Source organism: Chiloscyllium plagiosum, chromosome 3 (genome assembly GCF_004010195.1).
Source record: "Chiloscyllium plagiosum isolate BGI_BamShark_2017 chromosome 3, ASM401019v2, whole genome shotgun sequence".
Classification (NCBI taxonomy): Eukaryota; Metazoa; Chordata; class Chondrichthyes; order Orectolobiformes; family Hemiscylliidae; genus Chiloscyllium; species Chiloscyllium plagiosum.
In genome coordinates, this window is record NC_057712.1 from 10,600,510 (window position 1) to 10,627,203 (window position 26,694).

The following is a 26,694-nucleotide window of genomic DNA, read 5'->3' on the forward strand; positions in this document are numbered from 1 at the left end:
TTATCTCTCCACGCTTCAGGCTCACTGCCTTTATTCCTGATGAAGGGCTTTTGCCCGAAACATCGATTTCACTGCTCATTGGATGCTGCCTGAACTGCTGTGCTCTTCCAGCACCACTGATCCAGAATCTGGTTCCCAGCATCTGCAGTCATTGTTTTTACCTCGGCTAGCAGTGAGGCCAGTGTTTCTTTGGCCAGGCTGATGTTAATTCATGTGAATAGGGTTGTTGCGTCAAAGGAGACCATGATTTCGTTATCTTCTACCTTGGTGCCTTTGATGATGTTCAAGAATTCTTGGGTGGAGTGGATGGAGTGGCATGAGTCTTCTACTAGATATTTCAGTTTATGGCCAAGTTCCTTTGCTACTCTGTACACTTCGACAGGGCAACACATCCATCCGAGGACAGGCTAAACATAGCCACGTACAAGAATTCCGAGAGACTTGGCATTCGAAACGGAACTCCATCAACCAACACATCAATTTGGACCCCATTTACCAACCTCTGACCAAAAGAACCGGGAATGGTATCACCCATCTTAACAGATGAAAACACTTAAATAGAAAGTGAGACAAAACACCAGCGCTTCAACGGAAGCTCACTGATGATGTCACCTAGCATGGAGACAAAACTTCTAAGAACAAACCTACCAGGTCAGTGAGTAAACGTACAACCTGAACCTCAACCTGAGCTACAAATCCTCTCAAAATTCACAAATCTTACTTGTTTTGGACAAACAATTTTATAGCTTTGAAACATGAATATCAATAAGCTCTAGTGTCTCTAACAATGCATTTTAATTATTTTGTTCTGCCGAAATTCTGCAAATCTCTGATGATTATTCCCCAATGATTTTGTTACGGATGAGGTGAGGAGGCACACTGAGGGCCAAACTTAGTTAGAAGGGGGAACAAACCTCATGATGGTGGCACGAACTTGATTCACATACTTGCCCATAGACAAGTGAGCTAACTAGTCCCCAACCACCCACATCAATAGTAAAATTTGATGCTTCAGGTTTAGAAATACAGAAACAAAGTGTTAAAATATGAACATTAGCATGTAACTATTGACAGAAATAGTTCACCATGGTTTCTGACCAACAAACAGAAGGTCTTGACTTGCTACCTCCAAAGCTTAAACACCAACTTCCTGTTTTGAACAGCCATCTCAAAAATACTTCAGCAACGATATTTTGTCCACTTAATAGTGAGGCGACCTCCCAGGAAAAAGTAAAATAAAGGTAATTTAACAATGTAAACTAGTAGTGGGAAAGGATCCCTCTTGCTATTAGGAACACTGCAAATCAACTCTATTGTCTACAGTTTAGCCTGAGAAACAAACCAATGTTTTTATATATAGCTTCCACTTCGGTTAGCAAAATAAAACAAAAAAATGCAATATTAAGTGATCTTTCAATTTACAGAATTGTTCAATATTTAAGGTTTTCTTTGAAGTATGTAATACACAAGATGAGATTTCCCAGAGGTTTCTTGATACAATTCTCCGCTCAAAGCTATTATTGGTAATTAAAAGTGTAGATACTAATGTAATTGATTTTAAACAGGCAACTTAAAAGATCACAGAAAATACTTCATAACAGGAGACTGAAAGCTTTGGGTAAAATAATCTGTTTTTCATTGTCAGTCACTATTTCTTATAAATGGTATGCAAATAGACTCGCGTAACATCAACTGGAAAATATACCAAGCAGTTGAGGTAACTCCAGATGTGGGTACAACAGCTGTTGCCAGTATTTCCCACTGGCATGTCAAACTCTTCGGATGTTCTGCCAAAACTAATGGGACGCATAGAAAACATCCACCCAAATACTCAAGAGAATTTCCAAACATGACACAAATTACATGAAATGTCACCTGATGCATTAGTCATCTGCATCATAATAAAACTGGACAACATTAATGCTGGTGTATCCAGGTGGTACAGTATCAGATGGACTACTTAAAACCTATGAAGGAAAAAAGACATTCATTGAAAAAGAGTTTTAAAAAAACTGCTGGCTAAGTTATGGAAAGAACCATGCCTGGGAATAATTGATCTTTGATCCTTCTAAAAACAGACTTTATGTCAGAAATCGGGAGTCCATTTCAATTATTTAAATGACTCAATATGAGAAAACTAGCCAGAAAATCATTGTGATGAGCTAATATGCTCCCAGACGAAGATGCAATAGCATGTAACCTAGTCTGCTGTCTTTAAATTTAAAAAGTATTTCCTTAACAATATGATATTGGACTGACAATACGAATTGCTTCATTGATTTTATTGGTGATAATATGAATATCAGATTTAAAACCTCCTTACATTTCTCATACTACTTGTTAATTTCATATTCTTGTTCTTTCCAATGCAAAGAAATACAGTTTATCATCAGTTAATATAACTCTAAAAAAAGGGGAAAAATAGCTAAGTGAGTCTTGAAATCATTCTGAAGACTTCGCACACAAAACAATCTGCTCCAAACCTCACCCCCAACTTTCAAGTTACTTCACATACATAAATGTCAGACTTCCAAGATTTATGATACTTAGACATAGGTGATCTCTTATAAAAGATTTTGCTGCAGGAATCTCTACAACATCTACAAGACAATGAGAAAATAATTCAGATGATTACTGTTCAAAGCTGTTGATTTGTTTCTTTATCTCCAGTAATACTTCAATCTTCCTGTTACGACAAGAATATCAGTGATCAGTTGTCCTCCAGGAGGGCTGCAATTTTCAGCTTCTTCATTTGTCAACTGCAGTTCTCTGCTTGTTAAATAAATGGACAGGAAATTATAGGTTGGCAAGCATAAAAATGGCCAATCCCACTGTGATCTTTTGATTTTTCATTTTTAAATGCTGGCGTGGCTTCCTTGAGTTTTGAAGGCAGCCGAGATGGAAAGTTGTTTTAAACTAAAATTGCGGTAATTCAGAAAATGACAACAACTGAGTAGCATGCAAGACAAAGGCATCCATGGTTTCAAAATCTGAACAGCTCATATAAGTAGTCTGATTAATGTAACATGTTTGTTTAAACTACATTGGCTCACAGTGAAAGTGTCTAGATTTTAAAATTCTGACCCAAAATTCTAATCCATGATTTCACCCCATACTTTCTCAAAAATTTCCTCCAATCCCATTTCCTGCTGAGATATCTGTGCTCCTTTCAATTCAGTTCTCTAGTGTATCCCTGATTTTAGCTGAAAATGTGTTGCTGGAACAGCGCAGCAGGTCAGGCAGCATCCAGGGAACAGGAGAATCGATGTTTCGGGCATAAGCCCTTCTAAAATCCCTGATTTTAGTCAATCCACCAGTAGTGGGCATGCAGTGAGTTATCTAAGCCTCTGCTTTAAACTGTCCTCTCTGCCTCTCCACTTCACTTTCATTCTTTAAGAAATTCCTTCAAACCTAGCTCTTTGACCTAGATTTTGATTTTCTGACCTGATTTCGCCTATGTGGTTAAGGGTCAGATTTTGTTTTCCAATGATCCTCTCAAGTGCATTCAGATATTTCACACACATACACATATGTGTTTATATATATATATAACTCCTTTAATGTAATAAATTGTTGCTGTAAATATCTAAACAAAAAAATGAATAAATTATTCTAACAAAACCTTTTCTTCAAAAGTGAAATCGGTACTGCGTTTTACAGGATAGCCATCAAAATAAACAAAATTATTTCTTAAAAACACTTAATTTTGCTAAACTTCCACTCAAGAAATGACATTTGCAGAAAATCAGCACAAAAAAAAAAGTACTGAGAATGTTGAAAATATCAAATAAAAATACAGTCCTGGAGAAACTCAGTAGGTTCAGCAGCATCTGTGGAGAATTGAAAAGAGTTAACGCTTCAAGTCTACTGGTTCTTCTTTGGTTTCAATGAGCAGTCATACTGGACTTGAAACACTAATTTTGTTTTTCTCTCTTCACAGATACTGCCAAACCTGAGTTTTTCCAACCAGTTCTTTTAAAAAAACATTTTATTTTCATAGAATTTCCCAAAATCTCCATGTTTCAATCCCTCCAGTCAGGTTTCTGCCATGGCACATTACTGAAACAGCTCTTATCACGTGACAAATGATACCCTGTAACACTGTGACAATGGGAAACATTTCCTTCTTGTCTTTCTGGACATGTCTGCTGGCTTTGATACTGTTGATCATATGACACACCTCCAACACCTCCCCACTGTCGTTCAAATGCAAAGAACTCATCTGGCTTCATTTTTACCCATCCAAATCATAGTTCGAATAACATTAGCAAAGGTATCGCTTTCTGCTGTTTCAGCATGACTTCCGATGTCCCTTAATGATCCATCCTTGGCCACCTATTATTTTGCATCTGCAATGCCCATCAGTGACATCTTCTGAAAGCACAGTGTGGATTTTCACACATATGTTGATGGCACTCATCACTTCTGCTCCTGGCAACTTCTGACACAAAAGCAGACAATCTGCAACCTTATTCTATATTTGACCCAAAGATGAACTGACCACATATGCATGTCATGTACTATTGCCAACTTTGTACCATCTTGGGACTTCATTAGCTCTATCTATCCCCTAATCCTTTAACATATCTGCACTGATCTAATTCAGACTCCTTAAGCATTTTCAATTTTCAGCCATAGTGGCTAAACTTTCAACTATGTAGGCTAAGCTCAGGAAATCCTTCTCCACCTCACCATCATCATTAAGAAACTCCTCAAAACTCAGGATGTTACCATGCTTTTGGTCATCTGGCTTATCATATGGTTTGTTATGTCACTTTGCTTTATAAATTTCTGCGAAAAACCTTGCGTTACTTGAATTGCTCTAGAATAAAGGCTAGTAACTCGGGAAGCTTCTGTCATGACTAAAGAAAGTAATCGAGTGATTTGATTGAGTTTTTGAGAATGTGAAAGGAATTGATCAGGTGGTTAACGGGAAACCTTTTCAGCTGGTACAGCAATTAGGACAAAGGGATATAACTATAAAATAATCACCATGCTATTTAGAAGATGAATTAGGAAACATCTCTTTGTGCAAAGAGTGATAGTAGTTTGGAATTTTTCTCCCATAAGATGATGATGCTCGGTCAATTAATATTGTTAAATTCCAGACTGACAGATTTTTTTCTAGCCAACGGTTTAAAAGGATATGCATCAAAAACGCATAGAGTCATAGAAATGTACAGCACAGAAACAGACTCTTCGGTCCAACCCATCCGTGCTGACCAGATATCCCAACACAATCTAGTCCCACCTGCCAGCACCCGGCCCATATATCTTCAAATCCTTCCTATTCATAGACCCATCCAAATGCCTTTTAAATGTTGCAAATTGTACCAGGCTCCACCACTTCCTCTGGCAGCTCATTCCATACACACACCACCCCCTGCGTGAAAACGCTGCCCTTTAGGTCTCTTTTATATTTTTCCCCTCTCACCCTAAACCTATGCCCTCTGGTTCTGGGCTCCCCAACCCCAGGGAAAAGACTTTGCCTTTTTACCCTATCCATGCCCTATGCATTTAGAAGATAATTAAGCCATTGATTGACAGAACAGTCTTGAAGACCTGAATGTCCTTCTCCTATGTTTACATTTCCAATGCAGACTCCAGCAAAATGAACGAACACTTTATGATCAGCCACCTTGCCATATAAATTCGAATTACTTCATTATTAATTTGCTCAAATGTGAACACAATACATAATAGCTAAACTAAACAAAGTATTTCACTACATTCTGACCACGTGCAGCGCAGGTCACATTGTTCTCTGAGTTTCCAAACTGATACTGTCGGTTGGAGACGGAGGTGGTGGGAATTCTATAGATCCTGTGTTTAGCCTCCCATCACGAATAATAATTTCCTGATTTGGTTTGAACATTAATGGAGCAAATCCATCATCATCTGCTGTTAGAACAATCCAGTTAGAACCTACAAGTGAAAATAAAAAGATTACTTACAAGATGCTATTCGAACCAGTACCAAATAATCTTTAATTGCTTAATGGCTATTAAGTAAGTAATGTTTGAAACAAAAAAGGTCAAAAATGGACCTGTGATGATCCTAGTTCCTACAATATAACTTCATTATAAACTTTCTTTCAATCTCTATTTTTTTTCTTAGTTGGTCTGGTGCCAAACATTGCAAACAAAACATTATACATGACTGGCTTATGGTATTCTAATATTATCAATTTCACAGTGAATTAATATTGTTGCCTTTGATTTAATGTTTTAAGTTATCATGATGCTCAACCCAAAACTACTGCACATAAGTTGCCTGCAGCCATAATCATCCAAGTGGTGGTGTGACTCTAGTGTAGTCTGACACCTGCAGCTGTCCCACCACTCAAGAAACTGGTATGTACATAAATCAGGATATAAACACGTTTTCAGTTTCCTTCTTGATTTACCCCTTGTACAACTATGAAGATCAGCCAGCATGAAAGTAGAGTTAGGGATCTCCATTCCTGGGACAATTATCATCTCACACTGGAATCAATGTGTGTATTGGAGATTAAGGTTAATGAACATTACCAGTAAGTTCATTTCTTAGGTCAATGCTTTTCAACACCTGTATGTCCAAGCTTATACCTTACAGGACTGCTAATAAATTCTTAACTTCATTATTTTGAAATGAATGGTGTGAAGCATAATTACAATGTGCCATTTTCTTTCACCTGGTTTTTAATAAAAATTGCTTTTTTTTGTCAGCTGTGCAATCTATTAAAGTGTGTTCAGTACAAAGGCAGGTTGTTGGTGCACTGTCCACTGAGGCATCCATTTTATCAGTGATATTGTGCCATTGCTTTCCATTTTCAGTAGAAGACTAGGTTCACATCAGCCAGGATCAGTACACTACCAGTGCTATTCTGATCTGTCCATGAGTCATTTAAATAACTGAGCTAATCAAACCTGTGTCTATCAGATGTGGTGCATCTAGTGCTTAGGTAAAAAAAAAGTTTGATGCTTTTGTGTGTTTGTTTAATTCTCATTTTCAGTCTAAATTGCTGGCTAGCAGCAATTCAGAAAAGACAACCAATGTGTTTCGCTCTATAAGTATACAGCAAGTCATCTATTGGACCTCCTCAGGTTGACATAAAGAAACTCAAAGCACAGAGGTTGTGAAGGGGACACTGATGTTTGGGCAGGGTATCATTAACTCATATCTAGGTTTGTGCCCCGGAAAGGAGATTCCAATTTTGCTGCAGAGTATTAACACAAAACAGGAGAAAGTAGTAATGCATGGTAAGTCGATTGGAAGGTAAAAAGGGTGGTACATACTGCCTCCTTTGCTGGGAGGCACAATTATATCCTAATGGTCAGTCATTGCTCACTTCATTTGGGCAGGCCTCAAATAGAAAGCTGCTGACCCACCACAGTCCATGTGTTTCATTGGGTACTCTTAGCTTATAGTGTTTGTTCAACCAATGGGCAGAATTCATTGTACCAGGCAAACAAAACAAAAAGATGCCGCCAACCTTTTGAATGGCAAGTTGAAACATTCTGATCATGCAAGTAACACTGACTGATAGATGGCTTGCAGCTGGTCAATAACACACGTAAGATCCCCCTGGTTGAGATGGAACCTGACAGGGGGACCATCGACAAAGCTTCATTATAAAAGACCAGGCTGGATGAAAACAGATTAAACAAAAACTATTACATGATCATCTGACAAAGGGAGTATTCAGAGCAAATGTGAGTAAGGTGTACATGTCACTGTAAGGAACTCACCATGCTAATTGATGAAATCACAAAAATATTTCAGAACAAGTTCTCTCTACCTAACTCTCAGCTCAAACAGTTAACCTCATTGTATCGATGCTCCAAATGTTATACTGCACCAAAGGCAAAGAAACAGTTCTAACAAAAACTTCATTGGGCTATCAGCAGGATGACTAAGTCAGAATATTACTACCCACCAGGAGATTTCAACACAAGAATGATTGCAGACCATGAAACATGACTTATGGAAGATGAAGTCAATCTGCAGAAGTGGAGAGAAGTATAAAAATATGAAAGAGAGACTCAGCAAAGGGTAAAAATACAGGCCATCCCACCATTTGCTGTAATTGTTTAAAAATGTATTAATTAAATCTCATCAGCTTCAATTTGTAGAATTATTTGCAGAAGTTGAGAGAGGAGAAGAAATACAAAATGCGAATGCATAATTTTGGAAAAGCAACAAAACACAGAGGAAAAGAAATGGAATGCAGAAAGGTAAGGTCTCTTCCACAGAGGGTGTAGCACAGGGAGGATGTGGCCAACTACAGTACACTTTTTGATGACTCAGCTAAGCACAAACTGTAACTGAGTTTGGGGACAGTAGCTCAGATAATAGAACAGTTCTTCAGTCAAGTGAAATTTTAAGGCTTACTTTGGCTCAAATATATTTTTGTGCATCTCACCAGGAAAAAGAAAGATTGGACTATGTTGAACATTCTTGAATATGGCTCCTTGTGATTTCACTTAAATTTTAAATACTGCTTTCTACTTGTTGAATTTAATACAGATCTCCAAAGTATTTCCATTGTAAGTCAATGTGAGAATTAATTTCATCAATCTTTAGTAAACAGTTACACTATGACACAATTTTCCAATAACTAACCATTTCCACATTAAATGCCAGGCACTTTTTTTATCTTTTCAATTTCTTTACTAAATAAAGTGGATCAAGTTAAGTTTGCATATGGTACCTGATAAAAGAAAATGTATTCCTGGAAGTTCAAACTAGCTGAAGCAAAAATCCTGAACTAATTTTAACTTCAAGATTACCCTGACAATCATATAACACAATCAATCAGTGAGATTACCTTTTACTGCTGCTTCGAAAAGGTGAAATAGCATTTGTTTGAATTGCTGAGAATTGCTAGCTAAGGTAAGATCATAACTGTTAGCTAGATTAAGCAAAACTAATCAAATTTCTTTTAAACAAGGTTCATTTTAAATTAATTTGGAAAGGTAAACGGAGTCAGAACAACGTGAATTTAAAGTACTTGGAATCACACAGTGGACAAGAGATCCTTCAACCCATCAAATTGTGCATCGACACATAAGAACCACCTGACCTTCTATCTAATCCCATCTACCAGCACTTGGCCCATAATCTTGAATGTTAAGATATGCCAAGTGCTCATCCAGGTACTTTGTAAAGGATGTGAGGCAACTCACCTCTACCATCCTCCTATGCACAGCATTCCAGACCATCCCCACCCTCTGCGTAAAATCATTTTTCCTCACAACTACATTAAACCTCCTACATCTCAGCTTGAACCCATGTCCCCTCGTGACTGACCCCTTCAACTACGGAACAGCTGCTCCTTATCCACTCTCTCCACGCCCCTCATAATCTCATTGCACCTCAATTAGATCACCCCTTGGTCTTCCCTGCTCCAAGAAAAACAGCCCAAGTCTACCTAACCTTTCCTCATAACTTAATGTTTCCATTCCAGACAACATCTGGGTGAATCTCCTTTGCACGCCCTCCAGTGCAATCACATCCTTCCTGTAACGTGGTGACCAGAACTGCACATAGTACTCTAGCTGTGGTCTCACCAAAATTCTACACAACTCCATCATGGCTTCCCTGCTTTTGTCACCTATGCCGCAATTGAGAAATGCAAGTGTCCCATTTGCCTTTCTCACTACCCTGCTAACTTGATTTTCTGCCTTCAGAGATCTAAGGACAAACACACCAAGGTTCCTTTGTTCCACAGAACAATCTAGTGTCAAGCTGTTCTTTTAAATACTTTCTTGTTAAACTATTCTTATCAAAGTCCATCACCTCACACTTTGCAGGGTTCAATTCCATCTGCACATTGATCTGTTTGACCATCCCATTTATACCTTCTTGTAGCCCAGGATACTCAACCTCTGTCATCTGCAGACCAATCTCTGTCATCTGCAAATTTATTAATCCAACATCTGACACAATCAACTATGTCATTTATATAAATGATGAATAATAGGAGACCCAGCACAGACCCCTGTGGTGCACCACTGGACACTGACTTAATCATTAGAACAGCCTTCGGTCATCATCCTCTGTCTCCTACAACTGAGTCAATTACCCTGTATCCCATGTGGATTTGTCTTCTTAATAAGTCTCCTATGTGGGACCTGATCAAAGGCTTTGCTGAAATCCATATAAACTACATCAACTACACTCCCCTCATCGTCATGCCTGGTCACCTTCACAAAACATTCAGTTAAATTTGTTCAGCATGACCTTCCTCTGATGAAGCCATGTTGACTATCCTTGATCAAGCCTTGCCTCTCCAATTGGAGATAGATGCTCTCCTTCTGAATTTTCTCCAACAGTTTCCTTATTACTGACAAGAGACTCACTAGTCTATAGTTCTCTGTCTTACCTCTAAAATCGTCCTTAAATATCAGAACCAAATTAGCTGTTCTCCAATCCTCTGGCATCTCCTCCGTTGCCAGATAGGAATTAAAAATTTGGATCAGTGAGGAGTCAGGTTCAATCATAAGATGATGGAAAAATTGAGATTGAACAGAAAACATGAGCCAATAAATAACATTTGTAATCTTTTGAAAAAGGGACTAAAAATCATTCACAAAAGTACGTTTAGTTAAATGCTGGAGGCATGAGGAGTAAAATGTCTGAACCAGAAGCAACTGGAGCAGAAGCAAAAATTGGTATTTTAGAAGTTGTGCAGACACTTCAGAATCTCAGGGTTATTTTACAGAATCATTGTGGTGTAGAAGGAGACTATGGTGTGGAAGGAACCTATCATGTCTGCACCATCTCCATTACTTAATCTGGTGGTCTTATCATCTAATACCAATCTCATATCTTTTCGCCATATCCCTGCACACCATTATGATCCAAAAAAAAAATTCCAATGCTCTCTTGAATGTCTTGAATAAACCCACCTCCACCATATATTGGGAGTGGCACAGTGGTTAGCACTGCTGCCTCACAGCACCAGGGTCCCAGGTTCAATTCCTGCTTCGGGTGACTGTCTGTGTGGAGTTTGCACATTCTCCCAGTGTCTGCGTGGATTTCCTCCGGGTGCTCCAGTTTCCTCCCACAGTCCAAAAATGTACAGGTTTGGTGAATTGGTCATGCTAAATTGCCCGTAGTGTTAGATGCATTAGTCAGGGGTAAATGTAGGGGAATGGGTCTGGATTGCTCTTTGGAGGGTTGGTGTGGACTTGTTGGGCCGAATGGCCTGTTTCCACACTGTACGGAATCTAATCTAATCTAATATTTCCAGGCAGTGCATTCCATACTCTAACAACTCACTGCGTGAAAGGGTTTCTCACGTCACTCTTGTTTCATTTGCACATCACTTTAAATCTATCCCCTCTTATTTTTGTTTCTTTTACGAGCCAAAAGCTTGTACATTAAGACATAGTTTGTTTACGTCAGGCAGATTATCTTTGTCTCCTCAAGACATCAAGCATGCTAAAGAATTTGTGAATCTGAAAGGAAAGTAAAATTTTAATTTTTAGCTGGATCCAAAATAAAAGGATTACACTAGCAAATTATTTATGACATGAGAGACCATACTTTTTTTGTGATGAAACTATACAATTGTATGTCAACAATGTTGCAATAACGAGATTAACTGGGAATACTCGATGAAAATAATAAAATGGATTGATTCCTTTTGTCAAAAGGGCAGACAGAAGAACCTAATTCCGATGTGTTGTGTTCACCGATAACACTTCAAACAATAATTTTCAAGCTGATAAATAATGGATTATATGACAGGAACCTCAAATTCAGACTAATTATATCCATTTTAATAGCTCGGAAGTTAGAAGTAATTGAACCTCTTAGGGTAAGTGACTAAAATTTTATCAAATTTCAGATCTGACAAACAGAACCACCAACTTGTCAGCAAAAATATTTGAATACAAGAAAATATACTTAAATACAAGGAGCAAACTAAATAATTGAATATGCGCTGTTGAAAGAGACAATAATGAAGAAAAGTAGAAAATCTTTGCAATTTTCTTCAATATAGAAGACACAAACATACTAGAGAAAGAAATATAATCTAATGCATCCATCGAATTTCTACATGTCTGGGAAAACCCAAGACCGAGAACCTGGGAGAGATGAGGATAGGGAAAGCATGCAAACAGCACCAGAGACATTCCCTCTATTACTGTTTCATTAAATGCCTGAATTAGTGCTTCCAAATAAACCTGTTGGACCTGGTGTGTGTGATTTTTAACTTTGTACACCCAGTCAACACCGGCACCTCCAAATCATTAAACTATATAAAACAGGATAATTAAAATGAAGAAAGGTAGTATGTTATGTATACCCTACAAAGAAGAAAAGCTTTGGGGGGAGAATAATAGATTCAACCGGATTAAAATTGATTTGGTGCATGAAGGGCACTGATAAAGAAGCAAAACCTATCATTTCGTACTGATATCAAAAGTAGTTAGGAAGAAAGTTAAAAGATTAACATGCTACAATTGAACACATATGAATTAACAACAAAACTAGGATATTGGAAATAATTGGTATGATAGGCACCAATAAATATTTATTTCATTCTCTTGGGATTGCTAACTTTCAATCCTAAAGAAGTTCTCCTGAATCCACTATTTCATTACAATTGCTAATATTATACATTTTTTTCCATTAACAGAATGCTATCTGATTCAGTCAAAAATTTAAACTCACTCCATTGTATGGAAGGAAATATAACATAACAAAAAAAGTGGTCAGTAATCAATACTATTCAAGATTATATAGTTTTGTATATTAGAAACAACAAATATACTAACTGTATTCAGTTCAGTAATTTTGCTTGGATTTACTTAAAATACATCAGATTGGAACAGTTCAAAACACTTCAAGATGAAAGTTACAATACAATATCTGCAATAATATTTGACATGTTTATCAAATAATTGTGTGTGATTGTTTATTTCTGCAAAGTATTTTTAAATGAGTCTTTATTGCTTACATCTGTGATTCTTCTGATGCCCACCATCACGTAGTTTATAATTTCCTGGTCCTAACTGCCTCCTCCTCACTGTGGATGTCTAATCTTCGACACCACCAACACCCATCAGGATAATCCGAGATCTCTGGCAATCTCCTTAAACAAAGGTCCAGATCTCTACCTATCTGTTCTCATATTGAACAATTTATTTAACTTCACTGAATTCCTTCTGTTAGGAGTGTTAGGTTGGTACTTTCATGGATCCTCGCTACTGGTCTTACCTGGTCTCCACCTGTTTTTGTCTTCACCCACATCCATCTGCCTACTCAAAATACCAGGATCAAGGAATAGAGGAAATGTGAATAAATCTCTAACATCTAATTAGATTGTGATGTGAGGTATTGGAGTTTAAGGAAATAAGACCAAAGAAAAAGCAGAGGCCATACTCGATGTTTCCCAAAGTTTCTCCCACTGGATTTCCCACCTCAGGTGCAACCCTCAGTGAGAACTGAGAGAGTGAGAGCATGGGAGGGGATTTGGAGCACAGATCACTATGACAGCTGGAGGTGAGAAAATATGTCAGAGCAGTTTAGGGGAGGGGGTGGTTAAAGAAGAGGCTGAATTCTATGGTGCCATGGAGCTCAGGACCCTAACTCACGACCTCATTTGAGTTCCCAATCTTACATGTGGGAAGCCATGCACTACATTGATAATAGTAACAACACTAGAAGGTAGAGTTTAATAAAATAATTAGAAACAAAAGTCTGAGAAAACGATATTGACATGAAAGGTAGCTCCAAATAAAGAAAGAATAATAGCATGTCATAAATGAATGTTTGATTACTTGATGCTACAGTACTACTTGCATTTGTTACTTGGAATAGCTGACAACCACTAAAATCAAGTAGGGAGTATTATCTAAAAATGCATTTGGACAACTGTCAATATTCTCAAAAGATGTTTCAATACAGTCATTGGTGGCAGATTCTTCTCACCTGGAGTTTTATAAATTTCTGTATACTACTAGAGAATACCTTTAATTCAAACACTAAAAAACTAACTGTCAAATAAATTAGATCAACCAATTGTCCTATTTGTTGAGGTCACAGGAATAAATATAAATGTCACATATTAGGGCATAATCGGATTTCAATTGTCAGCCTTAGCTCAGTAATCTCCAAAGACAATCTCAAGAATCTATTTCTATTCATAATAAACATACATTGCCTGAACTAGAAGATACAATTTCATGTAGTTGCAATGACTTGTGTTTTATCTGGTTCTGCAAACAATATAATTTTAAACAGCATACCGAAACATTACGAATCTAACTTATTTTTAACTATTTTATCACACAAAAGGAATGTAATAATTAGAGTGTTCTAATTTAAATAATACAAGTTACCCATCCTTTGGAACAGCTGCTCTAAATTAAAAATCAAACAAGATTTTCAGAAATGTATTTCTTAAGAGTTTAAAAATGGAAAAAAAACAGATACAACACAACAACCTGCGCACTTTTCAAACTCAACAGCGTAATTATTGAAATACAGCTAAATATTATAAATCGAACAAAATGACTAGAAATTTGAAAACAATCCCTCTGAAAATTAAGATACAGCATGGAAACAGACCCTTTGGTCCAATCAGTCTATGCCGACCATAATCCCAAATTAATCTAATCTCACCTGCCTGCGCTTGACCCATACCCCTCCAAACATTTCTTATTCATGTACTTTTCAAATGTCTTTTAAACATTGTAATTGTACCCACATCTACCACTTCCTCTGGACGTTCATTCACACATGCATTAAAAAATTGCCCCGTATGTCTATTTTTAAAACTTTCTCCTCTCCCCTTAGAAAAAAATGCCCCCTTGCTTTGAAATCATATGATCAAAAAATTGGCTAAGGTTATTTGAATGAGTTTTGGATTACGTATTTGGGAGCTTTCAGTTCCATATAGATCTTTGATCTTCAAAACTTTAACATTCTGTGGCATAGCACAGGAAATGGTTGACAATTTTTTTCCCACCTCCTCCTCGGAGGTCACTTGACAGCTGCAGAAAACGTCTGATTCCCAAGTTTTGGCATAAAAAAGCACTTCATCACACAACCCGGCATAATGATTCCAGTATTGGTGGCAAGAATGGAAATGATTGAAAATCTACCATTAATCGCATCTGGAGACTAGTACTCTGTGAATCCTGTTGCAAGTCACAGTTCATCTCCAGCTCATTGGATGATAAAGCATCGTAGTGCCAGTGGTTGTACCCACAAGGATTTCTGCCATCCACATGCAGATAAAGATACTGGAAATGGTCGAGTCAGTGTGCATCACTCTGTGATGGCCCTAACCTTCAAACTTTCTTTTACCTTCAAGCCAAGAGTTTTCAACCTACGTGAACAAGTTACTGTGATAATTTAAAGACCCAAAAATGTTATTCATTAGCAGCATACTATTGGTGCTTTCTCCCATTATTAACAAAAAAAAAGTTAGCTTGGTTTCTCCAGTTAGGGAAATAAGTGACTGATGCTGTACCAGTAATTACGATATAGTAATCTCTGGAAAATAAATGCACAAAGACATAGTGCATATGGATGACAGATCCAACCTTTTATAAAATTATTGTTTTAGCACATGATACTTAAGGACTGAAAATCTTGTATCTCGGATTTGCCTAATACTTCTAATTCCGAAAATTGCTGTTGTCACCTCAGGAAGGCATCATACATTTTCTGTTTATAAACCAAGACTACTTACCATGAAACATTTCAACAGCAAAAATGTTAAAAACTTCCTGCACTGTATTCAGGCGAAGCCTGCCTTCACAAAGGGTAAATGCTCGTTTTTCATCCACAATGGTATTTTCTTGCAGTATTTTCTTCAAAAGCAAAGTTGATTTGAAAAAAAAGTTAAGTATTTCAAATATAATTTTCAACCAAAAATGCAAATGAATTTAACCATTAGCAATTGAATGTTTCATTCAATTATGTAACTTGCGTCATTATATTCATCAAAATGTGCATATTTGCCACAGGACGTTACAATAGGTTATTTTTGGGCTATAGGCTCTTGAGACTGAATGCTGCCCAGACTGATACAACTTTTCTTTCTCCAATGCCTATGGTGGTCCTAATGAAAATTATTTGCAACCCCCTTCAGATTCGCAAATTTCTGTTGAATGCAACTGAGTTGAAGGGCAATTTCACTCATCTAGGTCAGACAGTTGGCATGGTAAATGGAAATGTCATACAGCAGAAGTTCGTTAGTCTGAATTTAAGAAATATTGTAATTACCTGTATATAGGAAAAGGGATTTTATTCCTCACTTTATAATGTATCTAACTGGTATGAAATGTTGAAACCGGATCCCAAATTGGAAGGATATTCCATTTACTAATTTTAATGAGTACATAAATAAATCAAAAACAAACTAAGTGTCACAGCAGAAATTTACTACTGAAATTTTAAGATTCAAAAGTAAAATATCATAGTGGCTTTTATAATGGATTTAATCATAGCTATTTTAATTGAATGGAAGAAATTTTTTTTTTCCCAATTTGCAAATTAACTTTGGGTGTTCAATCTGCTAATGACAGAGATGTACTGTCCAGATTTTTCCTGCTGTCTCCTTTGAATTGCTGCAGCCAACTATAGGTTGACTGGCTTTGGGTGGTTTCCATAATTGCCTGACAAAAATGTCTGGTGAGCACAGTCTCAAATGACAGTTAGATTGATCATGCTGGAAACCATAGAGACAAGTCAATACACAGCACATTTTGAAAAGCACAATGTTAAGCTGCATTTAGAACATAAATAACATAATTGATTCTTAAACATAAAACACTTCACAATGAACATCTAAGCTTCAGCGATGTTTATGTTGACAACACCATGTCGAATAGAAAATCCTAAGTGTTAAGGGTGTTTCATCACGGAATACTGGCTTAACATAATTTTAAACATACTATAAAAAGAAATTGCATCAATCGTCACCAAGATTCAACTAATTACAGTAATACTGCATACTATCAAAATAATATGCATCATAGGCCACATTTAAAATCATCAACGCTTATGCTGCCAAAAACCCAGTGAATAAGTTTACATCCAATTTTTCATTACTTGGATGTCCTTGTGACTACTATATTGATTAACATAGAGACATCACTCATTGATTGAGCTCTCAAGAAAGTCTGACACAACAAATCATTTCATATGCATGTGTTCTGAAATATTTGTATTAACTCTCTACACAAAAGCTTCCTATTATCGCAATATTTTGTAATTTTCCACATTGAAGAGTTCTATCCATGTTTAGAATGGGAGTTTCTTCAATAAAACCAATCCTCATACAGTATTGTGCAATCAAAGAACCAGATAATGATAAATTGCTCAAGCTTGTATCCAATGTTTATCAGTAATGTAAATGTCGAATTCAAATCATAAGTCTAACTTTCTAAGAAAACAGATTAAATATAAATCAAGTTTTTTTACTGCTTGAGTTTGGGCTTGATATTTTTGGCCCAAATTGTGACACCAAATTTCACAGAATTTTAACCTGTTCAAAATTCATTTGTTAAAGTTAGGCCTCAAGGTGAAAGTTAATAGGCATATACTTAAAATAGACTGTCCGGCTAACTTCCCAGATTATATCAGCACTATCCAAATTTTGCTGAAATTGTGCAGTCTGTTCATTTCTAACTCATTCTACAAATTGGCTTTTCGCATATAATTTTGCAAACAGAATAATTTTTAAAAGCTTTTCCAAGGCAAAATACAGAAGAAGTACACATTTTTTAAAAAGAAAGAGCTTGCTTGTCAGACAGTGAATGATCTGACACATCATTTGTAGCTTTTGGTTTGCATTCCATAAATGATAGTGTATTAAGAGGTGAGAGATGAAATAGACCAATAGAGATTGAACTCATAGGTTTTGCTCGTTGACAAAAGATATTAATTACCACTCATCTTTTGAGTAGAGATAAAGATGGAAAAGCAAATAAGGTTATGAAAGATAACAACAGAATATAATTGAAAAAGTTGGTCACGGAGTGCTTCTTATTTCAGTAATTGTTACTTCAATTCAAAGACACATGAAGGGTGGGGAAAGGATCTGGAATTTATGAGTGAGCACTTTTATTATTTCAAAATATACTTTATTCATAATATCATCCATAAGCACATGCAAATGTTCTAAATCATATGGTTACAGTCTTTGCAGAGATAAAAAAATCAAAACATTGGAACTTTGATACTTTTCAGAGCTTCCCTTCAGATGCAAAAAAAAAAGCCATTTTCTTCTTATGAAAGAAACAACTTAAGTCTATTTTGAGGCATCGAAAGAGTCTGACAACTGAATGGACCACTGTTATACATTGGCAGAAAGACCCTAGATGGCCGTCTTTCCCACTGCGCCTTGGCAGCAGCTGCCCCGAGCTTGAGGATATCCCTCAGCACATAGTCCTGGTTGCTGGAATCTACAACACTCAGTCAAGATCAACTCTTTACACTGGAAGACTAACAAGTTTCAGGATATCAAATATCTTTCACTGAGTTAATGGCCGTCCAGGTGCAGTCAATTTTTGTCTGTGTGCATCCGAGGGAATATCCCGTAAAGCACAGAGTCCTGCATGACAGAACTGCTCAGGGCAAACCTCGAAACAAACCACTGCATCTCTCTCTAAACCTTTCCTACAGAAATGTGTAAAGGGAGCTGGTTAGTCATCTCCAATTAAAAGCAATTAACACCTGACAATTTGAATGTCAGTACCTTTGTATCCTCATTACTGCCAAAGAGAGGTGTAAGGTTTAGTTTATTTATTGTATAAAAATAAACTGATTTTCAGACATTGCATGCTTCAAAAGAAAATAATCAAGCTTACCGGATAAATCCTTCATGGGATAAAAATTTAATGCTGAATCTTATCCAGCATTATTTACATGTACACAGCCAAATATAAATAATGAGCTCATATTGAGAATAATTAGAACAATGAAACTTTTGAAAGATCCAGTTTCAGCCACTATAAATAAGCAATACATAAACCAGATCACACAACGTATCAACTTTCTTGGATTAAGTCTATCTTCTACACAGTAGTGGATCGAGATTCAAATTTTGAAGTCTTAATTTAAGACATTAAATAAAACACAATTATGACTTTTAAACTAAAAGCATATGATAAGCACCTACATTTTGAAAGTATAGTTAACATGGTCAAAATAAATACCTGATAAATGACATAAATGATGGATGGATCAGATGAATAGGCTACTGAAGACTTCTTTCCATTTTTTGCATAATCTGATATTTGAGAAAGGCACTGCTTTATCTCTGTTAAACTTTCAAATAATCTATCCATTTTCTTAGACAGTTGTTCCATTTTGTCATTTGCACTGTCACCAATATTTAGTGGAGTACTCGCAGGTGACTGGGTAACTTGGTCTCCATTAAATAAGACTGGGCTAGTCAAATTCCTATTTGGTGTGCCAAGTCCATGATTATCTATGGATCTATTTACAGATTCAGCATTGTAGCTTAAGATCACTGCAGGTTCACTAGGTGAGACTTGTCCGGATTGTTTTGGCATACTTGCTTCTGAGCTCTGCTCACTACTGCTGTTCTTTACTTCCTCAATCAATCTCTTTTTAATGTTTGGAAATTGAACTGCACAGTTTCCTGGCAATAATAGTTCTTTTCCTGTAAATCGCTCTTCCTTGGACAGATCTTCAAAATACTTCTTCATTCCAGAGATATTAATGCTAGGCTGCCCAAGTATCTCCGATGATACAGAACCATCATCCAACAGTAGCTTTTTAGTCATAAGTCTGATTAAATAACGGTCTGAATTCGAAGATGGGAGAAAAGCAACATCATTAATTTTTTGCCTCCCAACTAAGAGTAATAGTAGTTTCTCAGTCAGAAAACACAAGCCCTTTGGCCGTTCATTTTTGTGCAACTGTATTTGCTGAATGTTGGGCATACTTGAAGGGGTCACTGAATACACTAATATTATATTACAATTATTTGACGATACAGCAATTGTACTTCGACAAGGGTCAAAACACACAATATCAGGGACCAGAATTCCAGGGATGCTTACTTTTCTAGTTATGGTCACCTTTCTCTCAAAAGTTACGAGAATCAGATATGAAGAGTCATGGCCACTTCCAGTAAGGCAATCCCTGCGCTTCAGGTGAATAAGGGGGCTGGGATCAGATTTGCGATGAGTTGCCAGAAGATGAGTCAGGTCTAAAGGACTAGATGTTGAAAGTATTGGGCCTTCTGCCAAAGACCTTGAGGAATCTACTGATTTTCTCCTCATGTTCAATGACTGGTTTTCTTCAACTGCCAACATTGTGGGTCTTGACATCAACGATCCAGTTTCTGACATAGGAGAAATATCGAAGGTAGCACCAGCATTCAGGCTACAGATTTTATCAAGGGGCAATTCAGTTGTCACAACCACTTGAAAATCCAAACATGCCTCTATTGCACAGATGCGTCCTCCAACATCAAATATGGGGCAAAAATTACATGCGTGAAGAGTCTTTTGGTTATTATTCCAAATGTATGAATGAAGGGCACTGCCTACAGCAATCACTAGATGGTTCCCATCTGTAGTCCAACAGGCACAGTGAATCAAGCCACTACCTTTAATATCTGCTTTAACTCTACGGTTATCAATCTGTACTGCAAACAAAACAGAAGCATCTCTCTTTGTTAATACCACCAAGACATCATGTTTTGGATGCCACACACAGCCTTGTTGCAATATTGGAAAAATCTCTCCCAGTTCACAAGTTTGCGAAACCAAAAGCTTGTTGTGTTCCAAGGTGCTGTTTTGTAACTGCCATACTGTTACATGCTTTTTATGCTGCACAGCAAGCAATGCCAAAGCCCCTGTACAACAAACAGGACCCCAGTGAAGGCCACTGACGTGTTCAAAACTTCCAATGACATTGCTGTCGCCAAACTTGACCTCACCATTGACTAGGTAAATGGCAGTGAGAGCAACCTGTTTTCCATCTGTCCAGGCAATCCCATGAAGTGGATGAACAGCTTGATGTAATACATTAATTCCAGTCCGCAGTAATTTTGCTTTTCCAAGCTCCATGTTGATCATCTGAAGAATTCTAGAGGTAATTGAAAAACAATTATCATACTTGAACTAGCAGCATATTTTCTCCATATTACTTGCGTAGACCTTAATGCTGTATACATATAATCAAGTCAAAGCAATTTCATCTGTTAATACCTGCAGTACCATTGAAGGAACGGCTCATTGAAATGATCAGCACAATCTGCTCCTACAGCACTCCGTCACCTATCTAAAACTCCTTCAATACAGCTGTCCAAAAGAAGAAAGCTGCAGCATTTAATCCATAATGACACCTGAGCTGATTATTCTTTTTAGTAGTCCAAGCTAAAAACGACAGATAATTGAGCCTCTCAGCAGAAATTACACTAATGAGTCACATGAATACTAAATGTGTTGCTTTCCCATTGCAAAAAGTATATCAGGAATGAATGTTTATTGGTGTTTCATAAAGATTTAGAGGAAAAGAATATATTTCTTGGTGTTTAGTAACGATTGAGGAAAATGGAAGCAACATGGAGCAAATTATGATCTAAATTGTTGAACTCAATATTGAGTCTGGAAGGCTCTGAAGTGCCTAACTGAAGGATAAGGGGCTGTTCCTTAAGCTTATTTTATGCCTCACTGAAACACTGCAGTATGCAGAGGATAGACGTCAACATGAAAGCAGGGTGAAGAATTAAAACAACAGACTATCAAAGAATTGGGTCACGGTTGCACACTGACTACATGTGTTCTGCAAAACTGGTTACCCGATCTGTGTTTGGTCTTCACAGTGTACAGGAGACCACATTATGAGAAGCAAACATAGCAGGCTGGATTGACGTCATGTAAATCACTACTTCATCTGGATGGAGCACTTAGGATCCTGGACAGTGAAGAGAGGTGTTAAATGGTAGGGAGTTACGTATTTTACATTTGCACGGAGAATTATTCATTCGATCAGATGGCGCAAATGACTAGTGTGGGTTCAATTCCCATTGGTTGAGGTATACTAGGGGCCTACCTCCTTAATTTGCACTTGAAAGCGGAAGGTGAAAACAAACCAAGGTAACTCAAGTTGAAGCATGAGCAGTCAATAGGCCAAGGACATAAAGGCAGAATACCTATACCATATCATATCATCATAACTATGGGATAGCCAAAGCAGTTCCCACTCTTACCTTTAAGACTATCACCACAATCAAACACACATCCATTGCTACAGATATTCTGGTTAATTTGGTGTGTTTGCAAGAGGAATTAAACTACAGTACTGGAGAAATTTATGTTCTTTGACAAATAATAATGTTAATATTTTATATCCACCTGAAGCAGCAGATTGGGACATTTAAGATCTCATCAAAAAGTTGATATGTCTGAAAATGTATTTTAAATGGCAACCCTCATCAATTTTTTAAAAAGATGTTGGGATGGCAAGGCAGCGTTCGCAGCCCATATTTGAGTATGAGGGCATGTTGAATGGAACTTGGCCACCACCAGACAGGGATGTCCATAAAGGAAATCAGTGATTTTTGTTTAAGACAATAAAAGAGCTTTCATTTTCATTTTTGACAAATATACAAAAATCTGATTTGTTTAAAATTAATCTTGCTATTTACCTTGATGAAATTCCAAGGCATAATCGAAAGTCTGCTAGCCCAGCACATAACCACAGTACTGATTTTAATAATTCAGTGGAGTTACTTTGATGTCCTATTGCCTCATTCTAATAATAAAAATGTTATTTAAACTTTAAAAAACACCAAGAGCTAAAATCTTTCATTCACAGTTCTTTCCAATCTTACTATTTAATAGTGCAGCTTGCATTGCCTCATACAGGGTATCAACACTCTATACATAAACTTGTCCAATATCCAGTAGCAGATTAGCAGAAATTTCTTCCAACTAAAAGCCATTATCTTTGATGTCTACTACAAATACTAATCTTTAGAAACTGACTTCATTCCTTTCCCTTGCAACTGAGGCTGATCAGTATTTAGTTATGTTTGATCTTGAGATAAACTACGAATATATACCAAAATCACCTACCTTCATCACAGGAACATTACTCAACTGTCCCTGCCTCAATTTATGTGCTAGCAAAACCAGCATTTACGACTTCAACATTCTCCTGTCCAATCTTTCACCTTGCATTCTTCATCAAAATGACCGCATTTAAAACTCTGTTGCTGCATTCTAAAGTAGTCCTGTTCACCCATCACCACTGTTCGCTCTGACCTACAATGGCTCCAACTATAGTAATGTCTTGATTTTTAAATCATTTAATAAAAACTCCCTTTATGGTCTTTTCCCTTCTCCAGTGCTCCAATACTGCTCCAATTCTGCCTTTTTGCACATCCATATTATTTCCTCAGTCATTAAAGATCCTGCCTTTGGCTGTCTGAACCAAATTATTCCACCTTTATTTCTCCATCCTGCATTAAGACATTCCTTAAAACTAAGCTCGAAGCAGGCTTTTAGTCATCTGTAATAACAACTAAATGAGTCAGTGTCAAATTTTGCTTAATAACTATCACCTTGAGGTGTTTTATATTAAAAAAGCTGTACTAATGTTATGAAGTTACCGTAGCCCCCGCAGAACATTAAAACTGCATTCTCAGAGAGAGATAACTTGTGGTGTTTTAACCCAAGGGTCACCATGCCTCAGGCAAGGTGAGGGGTTGAGAAGGAGAGTCCTTCATGGTAACCTCAGTTAGTGCAGGAATTGAACCCACACAGGAATAACTGTGCATCTCAAACCAGCCATCCAGCCAACTGAGCTAACTATTTTTTTAATATGAATAGTATATAAACAATCTTTAAAAACACTAATAACTAAATACATTAGAATAAGTTTTAAATCATGAGGGAAATCAGTAAAAAGAGAATCCTTCCTTCATTGGCAATCTTTTAATGATTTTATTGAATGGCAAAACAGCCTCAATGGGCTGAATGGCCAAGTTCTGCTGCTACATTGGACGGTCTTAACATACCGTCTATTCTACTAGTTTCCCAAAAACTCTCTCAACAATAATTTCACACCATTTCAAGACACAATTCCTTTCAAGAACATGTTCATAATGGCAAACTTTGTTCCGAGGATCTGAAACAGAAATAGATTTCACAATTATCACTTCAAAAATAGAGATAGGAGGCTCATAAACCATTTGAGGGTGCTAGCCTGTCAAGACCTAAGAAACTTAAAAATAGGATTCAGGACAGCCCATTCCTGATGGAGGGCTTTTGTCTGAAATGTCGATTTTCCTGCTCCTCGGATGCTGCCTGAACTGCTGTGCTTTTCCACCACCACTCTAATCGTGACTCTAATCTCCAGCATCTGCAGTACCCACTTCTGCCCATTCAACCCTTTGTGCCTGCTGCTTCACTCAAAACAATCAATACACGTAGAAAAGCCCTTGAAGAGGAAAGGTTTGGAGGGACATGGCCAGAAGCAGGCAGGTGGGACCAGTTTAGTTAGGGATTATGTTCAGCATGGTATGGCTGGACCAAAGAGTCTGTTTCCGTGCTGGCTGACTCAAATCTATGATGGTGGCTGATTATCCAACTGTGCCCTGTTCCCACTTTCTCACCTTACCCTTTGCTCCCTTTCTCTCTATATCCAACTGCTTCTTGAAAACATTTTGATTTGGCCTCAACCGCTTTCTGAGACAGCAAATTCCGCAGACCAAATACCCTCTGGTGGAAGAAACTTTTCATCTCAGCAAGAGATAACTTGCATTTATGCTGCGTTCTAGCACTTTGGGAAGTCTCAAAGCCAATGCAAGTGAGTTGCAACTAATCAGGGCTGGGCGAAAGTGAAGACAGGAGATTAGAGTGTGGTGCTGGAGAAGCACAGCAAGTCAGGCAGAAGAAGGACGTTTGGGGCAAAAGCCCTTCATCTGGAACTAATCATGGCTGGTCGTTCGTGCACAGCTAAGCCCCCGCAAACAATAAGAATAAATGACCAGCTGAATGATTTGTTGTTGTTGAGCAGGTGACCAAACAGCGCTGCCTGTTTGGGGTGCAACCCACCCGCACATGGCGGGGGAAGGGAAACAGGTGGCGCCGGGAACGAAACGAGAGAGTTGGGCGAAACCTGTTGCGTTTCGACGAGCCCGAGTGATGGCGGTGACACTCACCCGGCGATCGCCTTCCCGAAGCCTCCCTCCCCTCACTACACCACCCCAGGGGCTGCATCAAAATCAGAGAGCATTCAACTGCTCTGCCGCGGAATGCTCAACCGGAAGCTCGCCCCTAGCAACGGTCTTACTTCCGGTCTGGGGGCATGGTGGGCTTCACGCATGCGCGAAGGGCTCCTTCTGACAGAAGGGGAGTTTGGGTGAGGGACTGTGCCTGAGCTATTGTAAAATACTGGCTATCTTCCCACTCTCCACCTCCATAATAAACCTCAACAATATGAGGAACTTTTAACAAAGAAAAAAGGAGCCAAGGTATCGAATTTTCTGCTTTTACATTGGTGATGGATGATCAGAGAGCTGCTAGCATTTGTCAAACAGTTGGGAACATCTTGAAGTTAAGATAAGGGAAGATAAGTTCAAACCACTTGAAAATAAAGTTAGAGCTGGATGGAGGAATTTGTTCCTTTTGTTTGTTAAACAAACTTCACATAATTAATGATTTTGGTGAGACATCTTGAATGTGAAAAGGAGAAAGCCAACACTAGGGATTGGATTACTTATGGTGTGGAAACAGGCCCTTCAACCCAACAAGTCTACACCGACCCTCCGAAGAGCAACCCACCCAGACTTACTCCCCAACACTACAAGCAATTTAGCATAGCTAATTCACCTAATCTGCATATCTTTGGACTGTGGGAGGAAACCCAAGCAGACACAGGGAGAATGTGCAAACTCCACACAGACAGTTGCCCGAGGCTGGAATTGAACCCAGATCTCTGGCGCTATGAGGCAGCAGTGCTAACCACTGAGTCACCATGCTGCCCAACTGCTCCACTTATTGGAGTTCACTACACCAATTAACAATAAGCAAAGAGTTTCATTTCTTTCGTGCTTTTCATGATCACTAAACATCTCAAAGCACCTTGCAGCCAATTATGAATTTTTGAAGGATAGTTACTGTTCTAATGTAGGAGGCGTAGCAGTTATTTTGTGCTCAGCAAGTATCTACAAAGAAATGTGATAGTGAACAGTTTTTTGTGGTATTGACTGAGGGATAAACATTGATCGGCTTACCATAGATAGCTTCTTTCCCCCTGCCTCCCACCACCTTTTCTTTGAAATAGTGCCATGGAGTTTTGTATATCCACCTTAGCAGGCAGAATGAGGCCTTTGTTTAATTTCTTATCCGAAACATGGCATCTCCAATAGTGCAATACTCCCACATATTGCACAAGAGTGTCAGCCTTAATTTTCTCCTCAAGCCCTCATTTACATCCCAGGTCTCCTTAAATTAGTTGTTATATCTTTTTATTAATATGCTTAAATTCCTGAACATTGTATTTGTTACCACATTCAAGAGGAGCAACAGAACTTTCACAAACAGAAAGATGTTTCAGATTTGGAAATACCAGTATAGTATTTTTGCAATGAACTAACCTTTATCTTGTTTACCACTAAAAGCGTTTTTGTAATTTACTTTTATAACAGAAAACTCAAAGCTAACAGGTATAAGATTGTAGTTCACTGGCTACTCTGCA

The 26,694-nt window shown here is 37.8% G+C and overlaps 1 protein-coding gene across 2 annotated transcripts; it reads right to left on the reverse strand.

Annotated features, from left to right (window-relative positions):
* Positions 1–2,267: 2,267 nt before the first annotated feature.
* Positions 2,268–25,580, reverse strand: LOC122540778 (WD repeat and coiled coil containing). Of its 2 annotated transcripts, XM_043677002.1 has the most exons (5): positions 25,157–25,580; positions 19,167–21,072; positions 15,695–15,815; positions 5,738–5,925; positions 2,268–2,769 (listed from the first exon to the last, which is right to left on the reverse strand). In XM_043677002.1, the coding sequence occupies exons 2-4, from the start codon at positions 21,060–21,062 to the stop codon at positions 5,753–5,755; spliced, it is 2,190 nt and encodes a 729-aa protein (XP_043532937.1). In that variant the 5' UTR covers positions 21,063–21,072; positions 25,157–25,580; the 3' UTR covers positions 2,268–2,769; positions 5,738–5,752. The 2 variants fall into 2 exon arrangements, with proteins under 2 accessions (XP_043532937.1, XP_043532927.1); XM_043676992.1 differs by lacking the exons at positions 2,268–2,769; positions 25,157–25,580 and adding an exon at positions 21,195–21,383 and having other exon boundaries at positions 5,436–5,925.
* Between the last annotated feature and the right edge of the window lie 1,114 nt (positions 25,581–26,694).

Coding starts and splice junctions, on each gene's coding strand:
- LOC122540778 (XM_043677002.1), bottom strand. CDS start 21,062: ATGATCAACATGGAGCTTGGAAAAGCAAAATTACTGCGGACTGGAATT. Junction 15,816..19,166: donor TCATTTATGTCATTTATCAG/GTATTTATTTTG, acceptor TTGCTTTTGAAG/AAAATACTGCAAGAAAATAC. Junction 5,926..15,694: donor TGCTGTTGAAATGTTTCATG/GTAAGTAGTCTT, acceptor TTTCACTTGTAG/GTTCTAACTGGATTGTTCTA.